Source organism: Mus musculus, chromosome 1, assembly GCF_000001635.26.
Source record: "Mus musculus strain C57BL/6J chromosome 1, GRCm38.p6 C57BL/6J".
NCBI classification, from domain to species: domain Eukaryota; kingdom Metazoa; phylum Chordata; class Mammalia; order Rodentia; family Muridae; genus Mus; species Mus musculus.
The window spans coordinates 15,405,205-15,431,676 of NC_000067.6; the positions used below are offsets into that span (position 1 = coordinate 15,405,205).

The following is a 26,472-nucleotide window of genomic DNA, read 5'->3' on the forward strand; positions in this document are numbered from 1 at the left end:
GCAGAAGAGGTAAAAATACCAAAGTATTCAGAGTCTTAATTAAATTCTTGTACTTATGGTCTTTCCTCTTCACACCTGTGCTCTCAGTCTGTGACACTGAAACCTCAATCCAATGTTTCGGGGGGAAATTGACAGCTTCCTCCATTTCCCCGATGATTTACAGTGGGAAGTAAAAGGTTGAAATGATAAAGAGAGTCCAGATGTCCTCCACACAAATCCTCACTTTTGAGAACTGACTGTCCTCAGGGTTGAAGGCTTTAATATGAACTGGTTTGCCAGTCTGATTTGTTCAGAAAGCCCCAAGGCAGAAGCCTTGATTACTCTGTCCGTGGGAATTGACTGTCAACTTTCAAATCATAAATAATAGTGATGGCTTACAAAAAACTAGGAAATGCACAAGTGAAGGCTTTCATTCCAATATTAACACATCCAATTGGGACATAAAATATCTTTCAATATCTAGACAAACTTTCCAGACTTACTTTAGTATATGAAAAATGAGCAATGAAGTTAATTTCCCATTATAATGAGCACCTTAGGTTTTTATAAGTTGGCCTTTTCTAAACATTATTGCTTAAAGCATCCACACTGTATAAATAGGAAGTTTCATATTAAGCAATAAAAGGCCATCTTGTGGATTGATAAATAATAATTTTTCATCAATGAAAATAGAAGCTAATCTACATGGATCTGTTTTTCACTATAGGTAATAGGTTTCCTTAATACATTCTCTCCAATCCAGTTCAGCAGCAGCAACCCATGCATGGAAGTGGAGACCCAATTTTCTTATCTCCCTCCTTGAGCAGAGGGTGTATTTATGGAATAAAGAGGCAGGATGCCTTGACGGATGAGGAAGGGCAACTGGAGCTGAAGTAGCCCATGCTATGTGTGCAGATACAATCTGTCCCCGGGGCAATTCCTGAGGCATGTGTGCAGACAATGCTAACATTAGCATGATATATGGGTGAGTTATTGACCCTCTGACATCAGAGTCAACAGCCCCAAGTGATGAGATTGTACTTTTCAGGCCTGTAAGTCTTTGCAAAGTAGCTCAGGCAACCATTATCACCAGGACCCACTCACCAAAAGTTTTCCCAGCGGTAGAGCTTGTGGGAAACAGTGTATATTCGCTGCATGAGTTCTAGAATTGGTGATTTTCAAAGCCAATAAAAAGCAAGTAACTAGGGACTGGAGAGATAGCTCAGCAGTTAAGAACTGGCTGCTATTCCAGAGGTCCTGAGTTCAATTACCAGCAACCACATAGGGGCTCACAACCATCTATGTGGGTATCTGATGCCCTTTTCTGATGTATCTGAAGACAGTGACAGTATACTCATTTACATAAAACAAATAAATAAATCTTTAAAAAAGTAAAAAAAGCAGGAGGAAGGATGGTAAGAGTTTGAATGATAAAATATACAAAGACCTGTTCAGTGCAGATGAGACCAGGCAAGTTATGACTGCTGGCTGACAATGCCCAAAGTTAGAACTCTCTTCTCCCATGATATCTTACAGACAAAGACTTGTTATTTTTATGATTACATTCTGGAAATGAACTCCCAACTTCTAACTTATCGCTGGCTACATACAGAACTCAGAATGAGTCAGATTCACTTATGTAAAGTGTTTTTGCTTCAATTTAATATATTCGTCACTTCTATTGTATTATATTCAAAACATGGTCATGGATAGTACATAAGTTGCCCACACACATAAAATTATAACTGGTTGAAGGAAGATGTAATACGATAAAAATGTAATGAATGAAAAAGAAAAAAAAAAAAAGCCTGAGAACTTGTAAGGAGAAATCATAGGAAAGGACCAAGCCAACTTCCTAGAAAAGACACCAGTAAAGGTGGTCATTTTAAAGGACCCAAAAGTGATTAATTAAATGTATTTATCTTGGGCAAGTTAAGCCTTGTCACCCAGAAATGACTGCAGTTGTGAGAGTGCGCATATGAACTCTTCTCAACTCATCTTGTGGAGGAGGAGCAAATAGCACAGCTGAAAGGGACCTTTAAAATGTGTAACAAGAACAAAAGAAGAAGTGCTTACCTGTGAGATTCAAGCTCCATCCACAGAATTATCCTACAGAGTAAAATCATGCCTAGCTCCCAGTGGGGTCTTGAGTAACTGTTTAACAAGAAGCAGTTGTGAAAATTTAGGAGAACTTCAAAGTTTTTAGGAGTTACACCAAAAAGAGTTTAAATTTTGACATTATTGAGTAGTTACAATGAAAATAACAGATTATCCAAAACTCAAATAAATTGTGAACTACTTCCGAGTCCTCACATTTATAATGCAAGTTATATAAAGACGTCTTAAGTGTGATGACCATGCTCCAGTTCCAGCAGAGCTCACGTGTAATCTGTAAACCATGGGAATTTAACTCAAGCAGAAAATCCTCTACCTAGAGAATTTAGACAGAGAAAAAGACTTGCTTTGTTTCTGCATGATTTCAGTGGATTTGTTAACAAAAAGACTGTAATTATACTACCTATAAGTCAAATTAAATGGAAACAATTAACTTGTGATGTCCACATTTCAATCATCTACAATTATAAAACATTATCCAAGGCACTTTAATTGTATCAAGCCTCCATTTAATCTATGATACAATCAATTTGTGGCAATATAGCTAATAAAGAACACATCAAAATAATTTTTGTCTCAGGAATAAAGCACTTTGATGGAGTTCTGAACCTTTAGAAAAAGGCCTATTAAGGCTGGACCCCCTTTGCACGGGGGCTTCTATCTGTTCCCAGGCATGTGGAGGCAACCCAGAACAATGTATAGAGACTGTTCCTGTTGCTAAATCAAGGCTGTACTAGACCAGGGAAGACCCTATGTAAGAAGATCTGTCCTTTCTGTCAAGAATAGCCATGAAAACCTACCCAGCTTACTTTAGGAGATACCTCTTACGGGCTCTCCATGATATCTGTCTTTTCATGGGAGTATGAAGTGAAGGTGGAGGATCCCCACTGAGGTGCAGAGTTAAATCAAAATAAAGTTTTGCTGTCTCTGAAGACAATCAGGAAGCCAAGAAAGTTGTTCTGGAGAATGGAGGCAGCTTCATAGAGTGGGCCTGTCTTTCAACCTTGACTTTGGATGAGTGCCATTTGGTTTCCAAGAAATGTTCATTGATACCAACACCAGAATTCTTTCCTCAGGGGAAATCATCACTCAAAGACTCTGTGAGGTCTTTTCATGTTTTCCCAATGTACCCCACTCCTGACATCAGGGACATAATGTGTTTCCCAAAACATTTAAGCACTTCCATGATAAGTTTTATCTAGTGTGACCCTTTATATAAGTTACTGGAGTTTCTCTCAGCCAACAGCTCTCAAATGGTGACTCTGAGTTTTTCTTTCAAGGGAAATGAGCTAACCTTGATAATAATCAGTGATTTATTTGACTTTTTCCTGAAAGAATTTTGTCTTTAGTTTTTACATGCATGACTGATCTTGTCATCAGCCACGGGTACGTTTGCCTCTGTTTTTATGAGTTCGACTCAATAGATCTTTGTTGAATATTCATTTCTTTTTTTATAATGCAGTAGAAATAGGACTTGAAGTTTCTACTAGTATTTTTTTATCTTCTTTTTGATGTTTTTCTAATTGCAAGATAGCTTTCACAGTTTAGAGATGAAGTGCATAAATTATTTTCCTCAGTTAATTTACTACATATGTGATTTCTTTTCATTTTCTAAAATATTTGTTTGACTTGGCTCCATCACAGGGGTCTCGAAACCTTTTTTGGATTTCCATTCTAAGAGTTCTTCATTCTCTACCACCAGCCACTGTCCTTTTCTTCAAGGAAGATTCTGGTCTTTGGGAAGAAGTCCTCCAGAGGCCTCCTTTGACTTTGACATTTAAAGTTGTCCTGTAAAGACTTTAGCTCATTTTGTACTGTTTGGTCACAGCCCTTCCAAGCCTCATTCTCATTTGGAAGCAGAATCCTGCTTCCTGTCGCCTGCCCTCACGGTGCTGCCTGCAGTTCTGTTTTTCTGATGTGTGCTGAAGAGAGTTTTCATCTCAGCTGGTTGAGTGGCATGTAGGATGATACATCTTGTGATGATGCGATCTTTCTTGCACTCTCAGCCATTAGCTTTCTTTGTTTTCAATGTTTAGAGTTCTCTTCTTGAGATCCTTTCCTAACATCTCTATTTTAAACTACAGAAATGATTTAGAGATTTGAAGCTTTTAATTAAAGACCTCAGAGAGTATTTTTCTTTGTTGGGTTCCTAATATTTTGTTCTTATATCTGGCTTCTATCAAAGTTGAACTGAGGATTCTAACTTCTGTCTTAAGGATGCTAAGTCTTGGAAGGCTGAGAATTCTAGTAACTTGTCCTACATGCATGTATAGGCATTTGCTTGCTTTTGTTTGTGACAGTCTCATATAAACCATGATAGCTTCAGACTCACTGTGTACCTAAAGTTATCCTTGACCTTTGACCTCCTGATTCTCTGACTTTCAGCATGTTCCACCACATTTAGCATGACAATATTTGATGAGTAAAATATTCTTATCTGGACCTAAAATATTCTTACCTGGAGTAAAATATTCTTATACTGCCACTCTCATGGCAATCTATGGGACTCTGGGCCTATTCTAAGGTGCATAGATATACTTCTGCCTACTGGCACTGATCTCTAGGGCTCATATGATGCAGAGCAAGCACTGTGAACTTCTGATACAATGGAAGACCCAGGTTTTCAAGTCCCCTAGACGCTTAACAGACTACAAAAGACTATGGTGACCTTTCTACATGAAACAAAGCCAATAGAGGGTAATCCGCTAATAACTCAGTGGAAGATGGGGAAATAGAACAGTTCTTCCAAACCTCCCCTATATCAGAACACATAGTCAACTCTTCTATATGGTGTTGCAGTTTGAACTGAAGCTACCAAAGGCTATGGGTGATGAGCTGGGAATTCAGTTACCTAAGGCCAGATTACCTGCCTCCAGAACTGAAGACATTAATGTCATTCTTTAAGACCAATCTAGGGGTGACAGTTGGGCATCTCTGTAGTAGAGAATTTGCAAGCCTAAGACTTTGGCCAACAATCCTCATTTTCTTGACTGAATACTTTACTCTTCAGCCTGGGGACTTTCCCTGTCCACAAAAGTCACAGAAAGTAATGTCCCCAGCCTCTTCTTAAACTGTGTCTATCCTTCCTTGCAAAGCACAGGGGGAGTGAATATATGAGAGTTCACTAGGAATCCAGGTTTTTCTCACTGATTCCACATTTAAAAATGAGGGCAAAACCAAATGGAATTTCATAGTTGTCACATTATAAGGACATACAGCCTACCTATGAGCAAGAACTTCTTTCTAGACTTTTTTCCTAGGGTGAAATACTTAATGATACAGAAGGCTTTGGTATGATGGGAACTGAAATATATCAAGAGGTTGTAGACTGTCCTTTGGCATGGCCTAATTAGCTGATAAGTATGAGATATTTCTATCTTCTTCATGGAGTACCTTATGTTTCATATTGGATACCTCATAATAGCATGATAACATAAGTACTTCTATTTTCAGCTCTTATATGTGCACTTTCCAAGACTTTTAAGGGCTCTGTAAGTTGCCTAAGGTCCACACTTGATTCCTACCCAAGCTTTTAATCAAACAAAACATTACAGAATGGGTGAGAGAAGACACCACCCATCAGAGATTAGTGAGGTAAGGCTGCATATGGAACATTATGTTCAACGTAGCCTCAGAGAACAGTGAGAAGGGGACTCAGAGCCATCTTTGAGAAACATCTTTCATGGCAAAGTTAAAGAAGATGTAAAGCAAGTAATTTTCAGGTGAGCATTTTTCACATGGATTCACTGAGCCACAAAGTTGTGTTATATCTGTGTGCATCCTTGAGAATACCAGAGGTGGTATCAAGCCAGTCAGTTGAATTCTATCTTCACTCCCCCATCCTACTTAAATCAGAGCATTCTACATTTGTGTCTATCTATGCTATAATTGAGTATGACCACTCCTGAAGAGTAAAAGTAACGAGAGATGAGTAACTTAGATCCATATAAATTGAAATCAGGTGAAGATATCCACACAAGATGTATCAGCATAGTGAGAGGTGTAACTGGAACACACCGAAAGGGTGGGCAGGCTTGACACTGAGAAAACTAATGACACTAGGCCTCAGCCCTAGACAAAGAACTACAGGCAATGAAGAAATGTTGGGAGCAAGTGAAATTAGTCTTCCCAGGGAGAACCACACCAACTGGTTATCCATCACCAAGTGGACAGTCCTGAAAATGTATGTATAAGTAAATTAGCCTAGACAGACTGAGCAGGGTATATTTATATATTTAGGAGAAAGAGAGAGGGGGAAGAGAGAGAGAGAGAGAGAGAGAGAGAGAGAGAGAGAGAGAGAGAAACAACAATTAAAGAAAAAAGAGTCCATTAATTTGAAAGAGAGTAAGGAGAGTTTGGAGGATGGAAAATATAATCTCCAAAAGTAAAAGTAAACAAATAAATACATTTTCATATATTTGTATTTTTGTTGTTCATTTTTCAAATACTTGAATTAGAGAATTACTTCTACAAAGCAACTGCAGCTTTATAGGTTTGCTAAGCAATGTCAGTGACTCCTTAAGATATTTTCTCCAGAAATAAAATGTCTCCTCTTTGGAGCTCTGGCTTCTTGATTTTTGATGTAGACACATGCCAGAGTCTTCCAGATAGAGTCCAGATGTCTAGCCTTGGGCAGAGGCTGTATCATTGGCACCTCATCCAAGGATTCCAATCTCTCATCTATGCACCTGGGTTCTATGGCTCTCCAGCCAACAGACAGCCTCTGATTGGCCATGCTAGTCTACATAATCTTCTTTTATAATTACATACATCCTACTAAATTTTTTCCTCTGAAGAACCTTGATTAACACACCTAGCGCTGTATTCTAGGGGGAGAAATAGACAAAATGAGAAAGTAAAACCATACTTTGGTGGCACATGCATGTGCTTGGGAAGTAGAAACAGAAAGCTCGGGTATTCAAGATCATTCTTGCACACACAGAGATATTTGAGACTAGTGTGGGCAATATGGTACTGTCTCAGAAAACCTTCTTTAACTCAGAGTTTGTTAAACAATAATTGCGACAAAGGAAGTGATGTATAGTAACAGAGTCATCAGGGGTTAAAATTTGAAATAATGTAGTCAGAAAATGTTATGGATGCAAATCAGGTCTACAACACAGAAGTTAACAGACAGCATAGGAAAAGAGAAGATGAAATACAAAGAGAGCTGAGGGAGGAAAAGAATGTGGAGCATGAAACAAACATGATGCACATACAAGAAGCTTGAACCTTATAGACACATGGGTTCAGATACTTTCTATGACCTGGGAAGTTATTGGCAAAAGCACATTTTGGCCATGATTTAACGGGCCTTTGAATATGATTTCTAGAGTTACCTTCCTGACTCGGGGTAGAGGAGATATGGAGATGGTCATATGAAGGTGGTGATGGTCCAAATAAGGATGCAGAGGTTTGGAAGTGAGCTGGTGAGAAATACCAGGATACTGATGTGGGGTTTGCTGGTAGAAGACAGGGATGTATCCTAGACTCTGTCCTCAGGCAGTTGGGAAGATGGAGGTGGGTAGTGTGCGTAAAGAATGGGTTGGAAGCAAAAGATACATGGAAATTTTGTTAAGTGCCTGTTGCTATCCTTTGTAACACCATCAAAATTTCAGCTGATGGTGCTGGAGAGACTGCTTAGGAGGTATAAGCACAGGCTGGTCTTCAACAGGGTGTGAGTTCCCACCTCCCACATCAGGTAGATCCTAAATGCCAATGACTCCAGCTCCAAGAGTTGCTACACTCTTCTGATGTTTGAGAACACCGCAACACATGTGCATAGAGTCATATACAAACACACACACATGCACATGTACACACAATACTTATGCATAAGTATAACATTAAAAAAGAAAGACATGATGACAATATAAATGTATTTTTGGAACCCTTGTTAAACTTCTAGCAAGAATCCTTTAAAATCAAAATGATGAGTAGGCAATCAAAATCATTTGCAGTTTATCACTGCAAAGACTAACAGGCAGGTTCCCCTTTAAGCATTTATGGTTTGTTTGGTTGGTTTTTTATTTTCCCCGCATTGAAGGATTACATTTATCCCAGCCAAAGCTTAGTTCTATCCAGATGATTATGTTTTATTTCACTAAAAACCAACCACAGACTCAGCCCAAACAGACTAGCTGTCTCCCATCAAGCTAATCATTAAACACAATTGATCCTCCCCTCCAAGCCAGCTGCCATACTGTGAAAATGAACTGGTTACCACGATGAGGATGGTGTTGACAATGGGAAGGTGGAGCTGAGCACACTTGGAGAGAACAGAATGACTTCCCAGGTCCTGTGGACAGGAGCTAGCATCCCCTGCACTTACACATTGCTGATAGGCCACAGTTTTCTGACTGGGACAGTGCTTACATATTTATTTTCTTTAGTTTTTTATTTGTTTGTTTTCTTTTCTCATTTAGTAAAACAGTATTTGTTTTCAAAATAACTTGATCAAAATGAATTACAAACACCTTCAGTGTTTTTCTTTTTCTTTACAGACAAAACACAATGGCGATTTCATGCATGCAGAGTTTTGGGATATGTTGGTTCCTCCCTCCAAGCGCAGTCACTGCTATCTGTGTCCACCAGAAAGAATACATTTTAGGGCTGGTCTTTATACTATTCCTGCTTTAAAAATAGAAAAAGGGCTGGCCCCGTTTTTTTAAAATAACTTTTGCCATACATCATACATGAATAAAGGATGCTTTTGCGTTCTTCATGAAGAAAATAACCATGACGCTCTAACACCTCTTCAGCATCTGGTGCAGTTTTCGCTGTTGTAATCAGAAGCTTAGAGTCGACTCTGAATGAATGGTTTAGGGACCAAAATTTTATGCTGTTATGATTTATTTGGCATGTTGTCTGAGCTGTGAACAGTTTTACAGCCTTCATAGAATAGAAAGATTTTGACAGCTCAGTAATTTTTCCTTTTACTCAGTCATAGAAATTATAACTACTAGAAATTCTTCAATAATATATCTTTTTGTTTATTTTGCTGTTGCATTGGTGTTGTTTGCTTATTTTGTTGTTCTTTCTACTTATGACATTTAAAGAGAGCAGGAAAGGACATAGGATTAATCAGCTGGTACACCTTTAATCCCAACACCTAGTTAGGCAAGGGCAAGCATATATCCAAGTTTGAGACTAGTCTTATCTACAGTGTGAGTTGCAGGACAGCCAGAGCTACACAGAGAAAACCTGCCTAAAAGAAAAAAAAAAACAAACAAACAAAAACAAATCCAAAGAAAAAAAAGACAGGCTTAAAAGCCAAATATTTGTATTCTTTCATGAGAGAGGGGGGTGCTAGGAACGATGGACAGAGGGAGAGAAGGGAAGAGGAAGAGAGGAAGGGGAGGGAGAAAGACAATGATTAGATGAAAGAAAGATAGACAGACAGACAGACAGACAGACAGAGATGGGCGATGAATGATAAGAAGGAAAGAAAAAGAAAGGGAAGGAAAGGGAAAGGAGGATATATAAATAATACACACAAAGAGTGACTTTAGATAGATTATTATGTTCTGTATTACTTGGTCTGAGTCTATGAAGATCGGAAATAATATTCATTGTGTATACTTTTTAGAATGGCCAGATCAAGTCACAAAAGCCCTCTAACCCCGAGCCTGTGTGCTAAGCTGCCTCTTCCTCATCCTAGCTACTAAACCCTCAGGGATTCCATCTGAGCCTGCTCTTTCATCAGCACAGAACCTCTTTAGTGCTAAGGTCCATTATCATGGCTTTAAATATTTATCTCCCAGACTTTCACCCTTTAGTCTGTTCACTCTGATGTTTACACACACCTTACATGTAGTATGCAAATTTGAGTTTCTTCTCAGCTATGTCCCACAAATCTCCCTTTCATTTGCACCTCTCTATTTCAGGACACCACCCTCTACCTGGTGAGTAGTGCTGTTACTAGGATGCTCCTATGGGAGCCACTGGTGACTTGTGTTCCCATTCTCCTGACATGTAGTACTGCTACCAGTTTTCTCCTTTCATAGACACTATCGAACTCCCACATGTATCTCATGCTGCCCTAACCTCAGCTACCCCATCCCAGTACAAACCACTACTCTAACCCATCTCGGATAGATACACTGAGCTCCTGTCTGCATCTTTATACCTCTCTAATCCTTCCTCATACAGCAGCCATGCAGATGCTTATGAGATGCAACTGCTCAATCTCCCCCTTACATAAAGCCCCCCTCAACCCTTCCGTGGAGTCTTGTTGAACTTAAAACCCGACTCCATAATCTTCCCATCACTACTACCCTTTACACTCAGGGACTATTTGGGAACCCCAAGACCACCCCTGTGGTTCACTGTAAAGACTCACAAAGCTTAGAAAACTTACTAAATCATATTTATAAGCTACTATGGCAAAAAGAAACATTTAATTAACAAAGCAAAAGGCACAAAGGTTAATATAAAAGAGGAAGCAGCCAAGAGCTTCAGGTAACCCCTAGCAAAGAGTGTGGCCTCCTAGAAACTATGTGTGTGAGAACATACAGAGCATTGCCAGTCAAGAACTCTGGAGTCTTGGAAACAGTGGTCTCATTGGAGATTGGTCACATAGGCACACAGTATGCACAAGGGTGACATTGGCCACTGATCTTTCTACCCCGAATTGTTGGCATAAACACTCTAGTATGACCCATAAGCCCAGTAGACAAAGCTAACTTTCAGGCTGAGTATTCCAAGTGTTCTGTAGTCACTTGGTCAATGATCATACTGTTCTTTGAAAGGTGAAGACATTGGACAACCTAGGCCTGCCCCTGTGGCCTGACAGCTGGAAGATCCTACAGTAGACCAAGCTCTTTCCCTCTCAGGACCTTGGTCCTTGGTGCCTCCTCCTCCTCATTAGAGGCACCTTTCTCTAAATGTTACCTCATCAAAAAGAACTTTCCTAACCACAAAATACAAGTAGACCTGTTACTTTTAGTATTCTTTCAGTTTTGAAGTTTAAAAAAAATTCTAATTGCCAGTGGCAATATTCAGAATTAAATCCATTCTTTCACAGTGACACAGATATGTGACATAAGTTTCATTCAGCTTTTGTACAGAGGTTCAAGAGCTAGAGTAGTTTTAAATAAATCACAGTTGTACAAGTCTGCAATTTCACATTTTCTATTTCAGTCCAAACCTTTGTCTTCTTACAGCAGGTCTTAGACATATTAGGAGCCAGCTCTTGTTTATAGCGCAAGCATCCACTTTCTGCATTATTTTGTACTGTCCTCTTCCTATCTACTGCTCCCAGCCCTCAGATATTGTGTAGTGTATTTGGTATTAGACAGTCTGCTGACTATACAAAGGATGGAAGTGTAGTCTTAAATATGTGTACAAGCTTGAGTGTTCATGTAAAGCAGCGTCACCCAGAGAACCCCCTCGGAGCATGAGAAGAGCCAGGCTCTGGTCTCAGTCTCTCCCTGATTAGCTGCATTATTGACCAGAGCTCTCTGAATCTCCTCATTCATGGTGTAAGGGCATTGGACAATATGAACCACTGTTTCTGCCTCTCTGGGTCTGGGTTCTGTCTCCTTTCTGTTGATAACTGGAAGAGTTCATTAATTCTCAAGAGTTGAGATTGTACGCTGGGCGTGGTGGTGCATGCCTTTGACCCCAGCACTTGGGAGGCAGAGGCAGGCGGATTTCTGAGTTCCAGGACAGCCAGGGCTATACAGAGAAACCCTGTCTTGAAAAACCAAAAAAAAAAAAAAAAGTTGAGATTGTGTTCCACCACCCAGGCAAACAATATAAGCTGATCAAAGATGAGCCCCAGTGAACATCTTTGAGGGAGCTGCCACATCTCCCTCATTTATCATATCAGTAATAAATCAATTTGAGTTTCCCATTGCACTTATTGGTATTTTGCCTATATAACAGGCAAGCCTGGGTCCACTGCTCCTAGATTTGGGCTAGATTCACTTCAGTAGAAAATTTGGCACAAATTTGAGAACGTCCATTGACTATTTTATGTCACGGAACAGGATTCTTGACTATTCCTCTCTAGTTCACAGCCCCAGATTTCAGAGTCCCTATCTTCCTCCTACCATCTATAATTTATATCATATTATTTTTATCTAAATGACTTTAATATCCTACAGGTTTCTCTGTCTGTCTCTTTTTTCTTTCATAGGGCAGTTGGGTAAGATGATTTTCTCTGAAACAAGATGTCTGCAAAAATATGTGTGGATACTTTCACTCCTTATCATGGCCATAGGCAAGGCAGGCATGATCATTCTGGAAGACTTATCTTCCATCGCCTGTTCTCACTTATTGTTAGACTCTGCTGAACTAAATCATTCTGTGTTCTTATCATATCCAGCCTCTCGAAACTATCATGGCCCCTTTTCTCTCTCCATTGGTTTAAAAAGTCTCAAAAGTCCTTAAAAACCACCTACCCTTAAACAGCTGAGATGGTCAGCTCTCCTGCTTGATGGCCTTTGCCTGTCTTGTGTCCTCTTTACTTCATTGCAGGGTCACAATGACACACCTATCCTAGACTAAGAATTGATTTTTAGTCCCAAATGTATACAACCTCCTTTCAATTTAAATTCATCTATTACTGTAAATGCTTTCAACTGCACTTCAATTCTATACTCCGTGGTATTTAAAAAAAAAAAAAAAAAAAGCCAGAGTTGTGAGATTTCTTCAGTGAGTGAAACTTATTTGAAAGACATTCTGTACACCTTAGACAAATCTAACCTGAAATAGAGGTGGGCTTTTACTGTAGCTTGCTGCTTTTTGACAAGGTATCAGTTACTCTCCTGATAGTGTACCACAGCATTTTGTACAAGGATATGCATAATTCATACTTACTGGATAAAATAGATGCAGTCACCTTGATGTGGGAATGAGTATGAATGTAGAAAATTCCAAACCATATGTTTTATTTATATTATGACTGCTGCAAATCACTACCTTGTTGAGCAGGATAGCCTGTAAATCCTCACTGTTTTGTCAATTAATTGTTCTAGATTTTTTTTAAGAATCTCTATTCTAATGGCTCTTATGGCCCTGGAATAATAACAGACTGGTAATTGCTTATTATGAATCATGTGATTGGGCCCAGAAGATATTGATCTCTCCCCAAAAAACTGATAAAAGTCCCATGACTGCCTACAGACAGTAAGCAGTGTGTGGTAGCCTGCTGGCTTTGGTGGCTCATCTGTCACCCTCCTTGTGTTCAGTTTCCTTTTTCACATGACTTTGTCACCCCAGCTCCTGAATCTCAGTTTCCCCTTTAGTTTGGTGTGCCATGCGTAGTTAGCAGTTGTTGCCCCAAGTAAAAGTTTGGAAAGAGACTTGCCTATCTGGTCCTATACCCTAACCACAGCAACGGGAAGTTATTGAAGTGCAAGGCCGTCCTGAGCTCACCACATCTTATGAATGGTGGCTAGCCCAAGTGAGCTAGAGACAATAGACAGCTGAACAAGTTATAAATCGCAGGCCTGGACAGAAAAGCTTTTGCCAGGTTAGTGCCTGTGGACTCCTGAGCTAGATACGCAGATGCTGTATTCTTTTGAAACTGAATGGTTATTTTTTTTTTTTAGACAGCATTAATGTACAATAGATAACTGGGCCAGGTGTGGTGGTACATGCCTTTAATCCCAGGACTCCAAAGGCAGAGGCAGATGGAAGTAAGTTCAAGGCCAGCATAGTCTGCAGATCAACTTCCAGAAAAGCCAGGGTGGTTACATAAAAAATACTGTCTTAAAACAAAACAGATAATGATGTAGCAAGAGACAAGATAGCCCTGAGGCCCATACATCCCTTACCAAGGACATGGCAAAAGGTCAGATGCAGTGTTTTCCAGCATAAGTGTTCAAGGTAGGCTAAAAACAGTATTAATTGAGTAATCAGGAGTATTCTAGAACGTTAATTGTGTGCAAAATTGCTATTTTTAAGTGAATTAGATGAATTAGAAGAACACTGAAGATAGTCGCAGATCCTGTGGATTTTCATGATTCAGAATTATAAGAGTGAACTCTGTTAACTCATCTCCTACAAACTCATTAGCATAGCCATTTTGGCACATTTGCAGCAAATTACCAATGGGCTGCCCTTCCACAGCCGCAGTTAGCAACATGCTAAGGCATATGAACTATGGGTGGCTTAATGGAACTCGACAGGCCCACAGAACCTTATGAGAAAGAGTTCTGGAGCTATCACAGGGCTCTGGGAAGTTGAGATAAACTGAGAGCTGATCCTATTACCATTCACTCCGACTGTAGTAAGGGGTTTGTTTGCAATGCTCTTACAGTCAGGAAGGCCTCTTTTGATTCAGTGGAAACTGATTCTAAGGTTCCTAAAGTTTTCTGTTGAGTTTTAAGGTCTTTGTTTCAATGCTCTGGAGCTTAAGGAAAAGAAACTGAAATCTGAAATAAAACTTACCTGGTGTCTTAGCTTGGGTTTCATTGCTGTGAAGACACACCATGGCCAAGGCAACTTTTGTAAAGGAAAACATTTAATTGGGGCCTACTGACAGTTTCAGAGGTTCAGTCCATTATCATTATGGCAAGAAGCATGGCAGTTTACAGGCAGACAGAGCTGAAGAAACTGAGAAGTCTACATCTTGATTAGAAGGCGGACAGGAGGAGACTGTCTTCTGCAGGCAGACAGGAAGGGGTTCTCTCTTCCCCACTGAGTGGATCTCCAGCACAGTATCTCAAAGCCCACCTCCACAGTGATGAACTTCCTCCAACAAGAGCACAACTATTCCAACAAGGTTACACCTTGTAATAGTGCCACTTCTCATGCGACAAGTATATTCACACCACCACAACTGGCTCCCTGTTACAGTGGGGGTCTTATATCCATTAGTAGTACTTTGAATTCCTGTAACCCTTAATACAGTGTGGTTGGTATATTTCAATTTAAAAATAAGTTTTACTAAGGAAGAAGTAAAATATCAGATGCTACTGAAGATATTAGAACCCTTATGTGGTACATTAGCAACATAAAACTATGCAGATTTTATATATATATACACAGAATTGTAAGTCCTCAAAGATTTAAACATGGAATCATTGTGAGATCCAACAATTCCATCTCTGGATTTATACTCCAAAGACCTGAAAATAGGGACTGAATCAGATAAGAGTATTCATAACAGCATATTTGCAAGAGCAGAAAGATAGCCATATCCCAAATGTGAATCATCAAATGAGCAGATGGACAAAATGTAGCAGATTCAGGCACAGTGGGGTCTGTAAGTCGGCTAAGATGTCAGGGCCCTCTCTGCACCCTGTGAGATGGCTGCATACTGAAGCCCTGCAAAGTGATAGAGCCTAGGCACAAAATGACAGATACATGGAACACATAGGTTAGCTCCACTCTTGGCTATGAGTCCTGGAGTGAGACAGGAGAGGGAAGAAATTGTAAAGAGTGTAAAATTTCAATTTGAGAAGATGGGGACATTGTAAAACTGGAGAGTGGTGATAGGTTTCCCAGAAATGTCAAAGTGCTTAATAAACTCCACACCTAAAAATCACCTAAGTGTTCATTTTTATAGTGGGCATATTTTACCAGAAGAAAAAAAAAAGTGAAGACAAAAGCTATTGGTTATTAAGTAGTATCAGATGCCTCCATCCATGGTCACTCTGGGAACATTTTTTACTCAGCCTGTTTGTGGACAGCCCTTCTTTGCTGGAAAAGCTAACATGACATGGTGTCCTGGTGAGAAGGGCATAGGCGACAAAGCCAGACATGACTCTGACTCCGAAGAACATCTCTTGTGACTATGGCTCAAGCTAATTAACCTTTCCTTACCCTTAATTTTCTCTTCAGTAAATAGTGATAATAATATCTATCTAAAAAATGGTTTTGAAACTATTAAAATCTGCGAGTTTATAAAGGTCGTTTCTTTTTCACAGAGTCTTTTGATTTTTCATTTGGTTTGCTAAATATCACTTAGACTAACATTGTAAGTTTTATCAAAGATCACAGACAGGTCAAGGTTCTGAAAGAGTATAACTATATTTTTAAACCTAGGCTTTTTTCGACTTTGCTTCTTTCCACTTTGCAAGCATAGCTCATGATATTACTTGTGGTACAATAATTAGACTTTCATAAACATGACACTGCTATTCATCAGTATGTTGTTTGTGAAAATTCAATATTAATAAAAACTGCTTTGCAAAAAATGCATGTCTTCAATGACTAGTAATAGACAATTGAAATTTTGAGTGGCCCTATAACCCAGCACAAATGAAATAGTTAAGACATCTTGTATCTACTGAGGCAAGGCCCTGTGACATCCATAGGAGCACAGACTGGGCGTGGCTATGAGCCTCTGCTTACAGTATACAGGCAGATTACAGTATACAGGTAGATTACAGTATACAGGCAGATTGCAGTATACAGGCAGATTACAGTATACAGGTAGATTACAGTATACAGGCAGATTACAGTATACAGGCAGATTGCAGTATACAGGCAGATTACAGTGTACAGGCAGATTGCAGTATACAGGCAGATTACAGTGTACAGGCAGATTGCAGTATACAGGCAGATTACAGTGTACAGGTAGATTACAGTATACAGGCAGATTACAGTATACAGGCAGATTGCAGTATACAGGCAGATTACAGTGTACAGGCAGATTGCAGTATACAGGCAGATTACAGTATACAGGTAGATTACAGTATACAGGCAGATTACAGTATACAGGTAGATTACAGTATACAGGCAGATTGCAGTATACAGGCAGATTACAGTGTACAGGCAGATTGCAGTATACAGGCAGATTACAGTGTACAGGCAGATTGCAGTATACAGGCAGATTGCAGTATACAGGCAGATTACAGTATACAGGTAGATTACAGTATACAGGCAGATTACAGTATACAGGTAGATTACAGTATACAGGCAGATTGCAGTATACAGGCAGATTACAGTGTACAGGCAGATTGCAGTATACAGGCAGATTGCAGTATACAGGCAGATTACAGTATACAGGTAGATTACAGTATACAGGCAGATTACAGTATACAGGTAGATTACAGTATACAGGCAGATTGCAGTATACAGGCAGATTACAGTGTACAGGCAGATTGCAGTATACAGGCAGATTACAGTGTACAGGCAGATTGCAGTATACAGGCAGATTGCAGTATACAGGCAGATTACAGTATACAGGTAGATTACAGTATACAGGCAGATTACAGTATACAGGTAGATTACAGTATACAGGCAGATTGCAGTATACAGGCAGATTACAGTGTACAGGCAGATTGCAGTATACAGGCAGATTGCAGTATACAGGCAGATTACAGTATACAGGTAGATTACAGTATACAGGCAGATTACAGTATACAGGTAGATTACAGTATACAGGCAGATTGCAGTATACAGGCAGATTACAGTGTACAGGCAGATTGCAGTATACAGGCAGATTACAGTGTACAGGCAGATTGCAATATACAGGCAGATTGCAGTATACAGGCAGATTACAGTGTACAGGCAGATTGCAGTATACAGGCAGATTACAGTGTACAGGCAGATTGCAGTATACAGGCAGATTACAGCATACAGATACAGATTACACTGTTGAAACACTTATCAGGACAGCTGATGTCCTGCTGCTGATGCAGAGGATTGGATGAAGTTATGTCAAATTTTAAAAAATAAGTATTTTTCCCCACACAAGAGTCAAAAAGGGTATCATGTGGATATGAACAATAAAATGTGTTCCTGAATCAGCAGAAGTGACTGCTGTGGTTCCCTTTGCTCCTGGGCTTGGCTTCTGTTTGTTCTGATCACTTCTTTGCTTGCATACACTGCAGCATGGCAAAGACTAACAAGGAGAACACCCACCATCAACACAGGCTGGAAGGGGAGAACACACACAGATAAAAAGCTTTCGTAAATCACAGAGCCAGGGATTATATCTAGATACATTGGGGGAAAACATTAATAAAAAGGATTTTTAAGTGTCTTTGCTAAGATTTTTTTTTTAATTCAAGGCTTTCATGTTTATGTGTTCCCTGGTGGAAGCAATGACTTTGTTCAATTTGCTTCAGAGCAATATTGAGGGGGGGGGGGAGAGATGAGCAAAATATGCAATGAGAAAAAAAAAAATCTGTGCAAGTCCCCAGGGTAAGTAAGGGCTCGCTGACAGTATAACGGATGCTCTCCATTTCCTCTTGTCTGGAGTTCTAGGTGGATGCAGGCTATACATTACCTCCTTTCACACCCACCATTTCCACCCACATTAATGGAGGTCCACTGCAAAACCAAGGCAGTCTGCAGGCTTATTGTTCTGTATGGAATGAGATCACTCCATCTGGCATAGTGCTTCTTCGCCCTTCTTCATGCTCTCAAGACAGTGGGAAGCACTAAGGGAAGTTGTTTGAAGAGAATTGAGACCCCACCTCCAAATGTCACTTTTCAGCAATCACTTTAAAACAGAAAACAAAAGGCATTCCAGTGTTTGCCTTGATTTTGTTCCCATCAGCCACCTCCTCGCCTGCCTCTCCCTACTTTTCACAGGCAGGGAACATCTGCAGATCTAGAGGTGCCTGTGGTGAGAAAACAGACACTTTGTTACTCCTTTCCCAAGGTTTCCTTTGGAAGGCATGAGCTTGAAAAGCAATGGTTTATTTAAATTGTCAAGAAAGTGAATCTACTGTGTGGGGAGCTTTCACCCAAACTCCTGAACACAATAAAAAACATCCCTTTGTTCAAGGCTCCTAAAGTCTTTCCTCTTGTCTGGAGTTCTAGGTGTGTTTGTGATGTATGTGATGTATGTTCTTGCAAAATCATCATGGAAAGACTCAGATGTCTTAATTCACCTTTGTCTCTGTTGGCCTCCCAGTTCCCAGCCATGCATCTTATCTGAGAGCAGCGTACCACTGAGCGCTAGTCCTTAGAAAACTGATCATTGCCACACCTAGGGGCTTTTTAGTTCCTTTGTCACTCCCGTTATTTTGTTCCTATTTCTAATGTTTACAAGTTCATTAAGTCATTAAGTGAGATTCAGAACTCTTCCATACTCTAGGTCATAATTCCTTAGGCCATGTCTTCAATTTAGCTTTGCCTAGTTGTATACATTTTGGTAGCTAGAATTTAGAATTGAATATACTAGCCCTCATACAATCGATGGTATTCCACAGAGTTAAGGCTAGTCAGACAAGCAGGGTTTAACCTGTGTCTTTGCTCTTGCTGAAAATGCTGCCTTTTTATTCACTGAGAAGTTAGATGTACTCAGAGACTTCCCACAGACTCCCACACTCCCCACTGATTGGCATCAGAATGCATATTCATCCAGAGCTCTGCTCCTTTGTTCCAACAGTCCTGATTCATAGTGGACCCTTATGTGGGTCGAATTTTATGCGCTCCTTTCCTGAACTTTATGTATCCAAGTCCTAAGCCTTTTTATTTTATTTTATTTTATTTTATTTTATTAGATATTTTCTTTATTTACATTTCAAATGCTATCCCGAAAGTTCCCTATACCCTGCCCCCCTCCCCCACATGCACCCTGCTCCCCTACCCACCCACTCCCACTTCTTGGCCCTGGCATTCCCCTGTACTGGGGCATAAAAAGTTTGCAAGACCTAGGGGCCTCTCTTTCCAATGATGGCCGACTAGGCCATCTTCTGCTACAGATGCAGCTAGAGATACGAGCTCTGGGGGTACTGGTTAGTTCTTATTGTTGTTCCACCTATAGGGATCCAGACCCCTTCAGCTCCTTGGGTACTTTCTCTAGATTCTCCATTGGGGGCCCTGAATTCTATCCTATAGATGACTATGAGCATCCACTTCTGTAAGTCCTAAGTCTTAGTACTTCAGAACATGATGTCACGTTTCAAAATACGGTATTTGCTGTAGTAGTTAGTTAAGTTAAAAATAAGATCATCACAGCCAGGTGTAGATGGTCATTGTGTAGATAGTTTGCCTATGACTAGCTAGCTCAGGGAGTGGCACTATTTGTGGCCTTGTTGGTGAAGGTGTACCACTGTGGGTGTGGACTTAAGACCCTCACCCTAGCTGCCTGGAAACCAGTCTTCTCCTAGCAGCTTCAGATGAAGATGTAGAACTCTCAACTCTGCCTGTACCATGCCTGCTTGGACCCTGCCATGCTCCTGCCTTGATGATACTGGACTGAACCTCTGAACCTGTAAGCCATTCCCAATTAAATGTTGTCCTTATAAGAGCTGCCTTGTTCATGGTGTCTGTTCAGAGCAGTAAAACCCTAACTAAGATAGTCATACTCACCCATGATCCCAGAACTCAGCATGGTGAGGAAAAAAGATTGTGAGTTGCAGGACAGTTGGGTTATGTTAGACACTACTAACAGATGGGGAGGCGGAGGTCATATTGGGATAAGGTAAATCATTATTCCAATGTGACTGCTGAGCACCTCATGTAGATTCTTGTGGACATGTGCTTTGCTCTTACTGCTCTTGGTTTCTTTAAAAACAATTGTTATTTTAATGACTAAATGTGTAAGTTAGATTTTATGTCTTAGATTCTTAGTTTTGAGATATATTCCTCATACATTGTGATTCTCATATGCCCTTGCAAAGTCACAGGTTTCTTTTTAAGAGATTTAGGCTGCACATCTTCCAAAATGTAGCAACAAGATCATAATTGGGAAGATTCAAGGTGTGTAATGAAGCTTTTGTTGACTGAGCTAAAGACTAAAAGTACCATTTTGGGGACTTGAATTTCAATGATTCAAAGCACTTCTCACTCTTGCAGGGAACCTGGGTTTGATGCTAAGTGGTTTATAACATCTGTGCCTCCAGATCCAGGGAAGTCCTACACCTTCTGTTCTCTGTATAGACATATTCATGTAAAACAGTTATATATAAAATAAAATGAATACACCTAATCTCAAAAATAAGAAAGAACCACCTTTCATGGACTAATATGAACAATGTTTCTATTTGTGCATGGGCTCACAGAAGACAAATGTCTACATTTTTCTTTCTGTATTGGTAAATGCCCTGTGCTCTTCACATCTGGAGAGAACCTTTCATTGTATGACAACTTAGTTCCATTGGGTATTAGTCAAAATCCCTTGACACATTACATCAACATTTCTTAAGCCTACCTACTGAAATACTTTTGATACCAGTGGAAAGCAACATTCATTCCCAAGGGTTCAAATTTATAAACCAAGAGAATCAACAGCAAATTTAAGATCGGTTGATGGTCTACCATTTAAGAGAAAAAAAGAAAATTGGAGTTTTTCCACTCTTTGTTTTTTTTAAGATAGTATTTGTTTGCTGGGTTTGTGTCAGGGATTGAACCCATGACTTTATGTGGATCATAAAAAGTGTCCAGCCTGGTGATACATCCCCAGGTCTGCGCCTACCCTAACCGATTCACTCCGAAATAATTAAAATGATTATTTAATCATGCTATGTCTGTTTTTAAATAGTTTCTGGTTTTTTCTGCTGTTTACTGTTGTGGCTTTAAGCAACCTGTAGGACCAAGTGTCCACTGAAATCCACAATCTTAGTAAGAACGAATTAGCTGTCCTTGTTAGACATGGCTCTGGCAACTACTGCACACAGCTCACTGCCTGCAGAGGCTGATCTCTGATCAGAAGGCTGCTTTTGGCAGCCGATAACTTCCTGTCTGATCCAATCCTTGTCACTAATGGAATGATGCATCACTCTGTAATGGGTCCTGTTTTATTCATTTTGTTCTATTAAGCCTAGATCAATAATGAAACTAGCATTCCGAAGGCTCACATTTCTACCCAACTTTCATTGCGGTGTCACCTATCTCAACTCAGGATTTGGCTTAATAATAATCAATGCCTAATAAGATTTTAATTACCTGTATTTCTAGAGCCCTGTAACACAGTTTCACTTTAATTAACTTAGGAGCTTTCCAAGGCCTGTTCTCTAGGGAACAATCGCTAAGATGAATCCAGAGAAGTTTACAAATGAAGGCTCAGGTCAAAACATTGTGAAATAATCCATGGGTGGTAGAAAGCATTGAGAGGTGACAACAGAAAAGGAGACCAGACAATGAAGGAATGTCACATCTCACTTGGTCTTGATTACCGGAACTATGAACTTGGAATTTATTAAGTAAAAGCAATCGTGCTGACAACAGGAGGCTATGGGAAGCATTTGATACAGAAAGAGATACAAAGAAGCAGCTTTTGAAAAGTAAGTGGGATACTATAGAATTGTATTCATCATTGGTAAGCATGGCTGACACTGTCCCTGTAGACCAGGTAGAGGGAGGGAGGCATGATGACAGAAAGGAGTATGGATTTGGTAACAACTGCCTATCTGAGACTATGGTCTCCTTCACAGGGTCACAGCAGGGGCTGGGGATAACAATAGCTCAGTCAGTAAAGTATGTGGAAGACTTAAATTCAGAAATCACATTCAAAAGCTGGGCATGCTGGCGTGCTTGTCGTTCCAGCACTGGGGAAGCAGAGGCAGGCATAACCCTGGGCTCCGTGGCTACCCAGTCTAGCCCACTAAATAAGTTCCAGGCCAGGGAGAAACTTTCTCTCATAAAAGAGCAAATATCATTGGCTCCTGTGTTTGTCATTGCCATTCACACAAGTACGTACACACACACACACACACACACACACACACATACCACAAAACAATAGTTGACAATTTGCAAGACAGAAACACAGCCCTCTGGTGATATTTTACTGTTTCGTGTAAAGTGTAGCATCATTGACAAAAGTCGTTGTTAGGTGACCACCCAAAGACTTATAGTCCCCAGGCTTATACCCTAAGTGAAATAAATATAGGTGCATTTACATCTACAGAAACAGCCTGGAGGGTAAGTGAATTCTCCTGGCTTCATCTGAATGCACAGTTATACACATCAGTTAACCTAAGTTTATCTGGGAATGTTTTGCACTTCAAATTACAAGATGAATGACTTCTGCTCAATACCAGTTCTGGGCTGATGGAGTCACATTGGGCTGTGGTCTTCATATAACAGTTTGTTGTTCTGCCTATGTGATGAAAATGTCTGAAACCCTGGCTCTCAAGTCATGATGCCACTCTTAGATCAACTCTTCCTGGGGATTCTAGTGTCCCTTCATTGATGCTGAGACATTGCTTGTCGCTGATGTCCATAAGTCTCCAACAATCCTGCACTCTCTTTCTGTGACTCTGAAGCACCATTTCTCACCCTAGTAATGAAGTTTACCTGCACTTTTCTTACTGTGCTGTTTCTCTGTCATTTGCAGCTGTCCATTCATTCTCAGCCTGCTACAAAGAGCACAGTCTTTTTACCTTGAATGTCACAAAATATGAAGGTTTCCCACACTGCCTGCCTCTAGGTCTGGGCTGGAGGTAGCGTCTTCTCCCAGAGCACCAGCAGATCTGTACTACATTTCCCAAGTGTTAGAAGGCAGGATCTCTGACACTCGTAAAATGAAAGAGAAACACAAGATGGAATATTGTGATTTAACACACCCATATCCTTCAGTGAGGGTTCAGAAAATGATCTGCATCTGGAGTGAAAATTATACTTTTAAGTTATACTTCTATTTGGTTAACCATGACATAGTAGCTTCCCAGGCTGTACCAAGATGGAAGCAAGCTTTTCAGACATGCACACTGAGTTGCTGCTCTACCATTATAGGCTAATATCAACATTTCTGATTATAAGTTATTCTGTTTGAAGCCTAATTCCTTTTAGAGAGTAAGACTTAGCTTTTCGAATATATCATCTTGGGTTCAGGCCATGCATAGTAAATTTCTTCTGGAGTATGGCCACCCCAGATAACATGGCTGGCACTGTCTCCACAAAGCTCACCATGACTCATGAGTGGTTATAAACCAAGGAAAGAAACCTTATCTTTCTAAATTATAGATATTAATGATTGTGATACATCCTCTGGAATTTAGGAATGACTGGTATAATAAATAAGCTGCTAATGACAGTATTAACATCATGTGTTCACATAAGAACTTTTTGTAGTCTCTCAAGGCAATTCTAGAAGAAACAAAGGAAATTAATGGGGAAGGGAATATAGAAGATGTACAAATACATATGTGGAAGTGTCATAGTAACCTGATTTATATTCTAACTGAATTTTTTTCTTTTTTGTTGTATATTTTATTTTTTTATATTTCAAATGTTATCTCCTTTCCAGGTTCCCCCTTCCCAGGAAACCCCCAGACCAGCCCCCTCCCCCTGCTTCTATGAGGGTGTTCCCCCTCCCACCCACCCACTCCTGCCTCCCTGCCCTGTCATTCCCATACACTGGGGCATCACGCCTTCACAGGACCAAGAGCCTTTCCTCCCATTGATGCCCAATAAGGCCATCCTCTGCTACATTTGCAGCTTGGAGCCATGGGTCCCTCCATGTGTACTCTTTGGTTGGTAGTTTATTCCCTGGGAGTTCTGGGGGTCTGGTTGGTTGATATTGTTATTTTTTTCTATGGGGTTGCAAACCCCTTAAGCTCCTTCAGTCCTTTCTCTAATTCCTCTATAGAAGCAAAATAATTTTTTTTTAATTCCAAGAACTAAGTCATTTGTGAATTTGACTGTTTTTCACTGTCCTGCCTGACTCAGTCCAGAATCTTTCACCTGACAACTGGCAAAACAGTCGTGGGCAGTAAGTAGAACTCTGCTACCTGAAAAAAACCATATCAATTATCATCCTTTTGGTGTAAGTGCTTCTACAGGGTAGGAAGAATCACTTCAGGTTGGTTTTGTGTGTATAAGTTGGCACGCAGAAAAGCACCAAAGCAACATATTGCCCAGAGGTAATAAATAATAGGATCGGTGCCTGCAGACACTCTTATCTGACACAGTGGGCAGTTCACTACTACCTGCTTTACTACACAATATAGGAAAGTAAGAAATGACTGGCAGAGTTGTAACAAGCTCTGAGTGCCTGGCATCACAATAGAGCACTGTTGGCACTGTCCTTGAACTCTTTCTATTGCTTATTACACCTTTTTTTCATGTTCCCCTTCCCAAGGAGTTTGATTATTCATGTGTGCAAGCATGCATTCATTCACTCAATCAATGTTTATTGTGTTCTAGGCTCTATGCCAAGCCAGTATAGAAAGAAAAGTAAAATCCATTTTTCAGGAATCTTATCAGTTAGTGCTTTTAATTGGTGGCTGAGCTGTGTACAAACATCTTTAAAATGTTAAAGAATCAAAGAACTAAATGTTTGGAAAGACAGAAATGAACACAGCCACAAAGATATATGCCCCAACCTGCAGGATATTAGCAATGGGATTCTCGAAGGAAGGGAGCAACAACAGCAAATGGGATCAGGAGATGTGAAGGAAGAAGACAAGACAAAAATTCTGTTCAAGTCTCAGTTTACTCTTGGGAAACAGAGGGTTTAAAAAGCTACAAACCACAATGGTATTTGCCTAGGTGCAGGGGTCAAACTGGTATTATAGCTTGGTCACATAATAACATAAATGGAATGCCCCCATTGTAAAATGTTGGGAAAGGAATGTCCTCATTGTAGAAGGTCTGGAAAGCCCCCTATCATAAAATGTCCCGAGTCAATTGCTGGAACAGAAGAAAGATAGTGGAAGAAACAAAGGAGTGTTAGTTAATAGATGATGGTCCAGGGACAAGATGGAGACTGAGATGCTAGGGGCTTTCGGGACCCAACAGATAAAGACAGTAGAAAATTAATGAAGTGTCCCTCCAAAATGTTGTTGCCAGAGTGAATCAACTTAACCTATTGTCCATTTGTGGTTATTCTCCCAATTTCTAAGAAGAGCTTATGCTTGGCCTGGTTTATGTCAGGAGTCCACCCTTTGGCCAAAGAAGGCAGAGTAAATTGGTTAATTGATAGCTCCTCCAACAAAGCTTGAGGAACCCAAAGTTGTTTTGTCAAAAGAATAGAGACTAGCCATTGCAGAGACAAAGAAGAGCGGAGGGCTGCTACAGAAATGCCTGGATGGGATACTGTCCACTACAGTAAGATTCCCAAACATGATATTAAATGTCTGTACAGACTGCCTGGATTACAGGGGTAAAGAGCTGAGAAAAGAAAATCCACATGAGGTTAGGAGAAGCTAGGTCATGTAAGGCTTCAAGCCAAGGGTCTGTGAGTTGATATTCACCCTGTAAATAGGTGTAGGCACAATGTTTTATATGCCTTGTAGTGCTTACCCTTGTGTTATTTAAATGCTGATTTCTCGGTCTTCATATCTTGTTTCAATGCAGATGCAATGCTTATACCAATAATCTCATGTCTCAAGTTTGTGTTAACAATTCTTAACATTTATCCTCTGCCTTGTCAATAAATGCTAATCACCCAATTGCTGGATAGAATAGAGAATAGGGTGTGACATGTGCTAGCAAGAGAAATGGAGAGGGGGATTCAGATGAACCAGGAGGATAGAGGCATTGGAGCTATGAAAAAGGAAGCCAGATCAATAATAATTT

The 26,472-nt window shown here is 40.1% G+C and overlaps 2 protein-coding genes across 3 annotated transcripts in view; both read left to right on the plus strand.

The window, feature by feature from the left end:
- Positions 1 to 26,472, plus strand: part of Kcnb2 (potassium voltage gated channel, Shab-related subfamily, member 2) — a 436,827-nt gene that overhangs the window by 118,280 nt on the left and 292,075 nt on the right. The window lies entirely within an intron of this gene.
- Gm51415 (predicted gene, 51415) overlaps positions 1 to 26,472 on the plus strand; it is an 81,177-nt gene that overhangs the window by 30,568 nt on the left and 24,137 nt on the right. The window contains exon 1 of the mRNA XM_030243928.1: positions 1 to 26,472. This exon is cut by the window's left edge and continues 30,568 nt beyond it; it is cut by the window's right edge and continues 24,137 nt beyond it. Within this exon, the coding sequence (XP_030099788.1) occupies positions 16,386 to 17,705 (1,320 nt within the window). The 5' untranslated portion in view covers positions 1 to 16,385 and the 3' untranslated portion in view covers positions 17,706 to 26,472.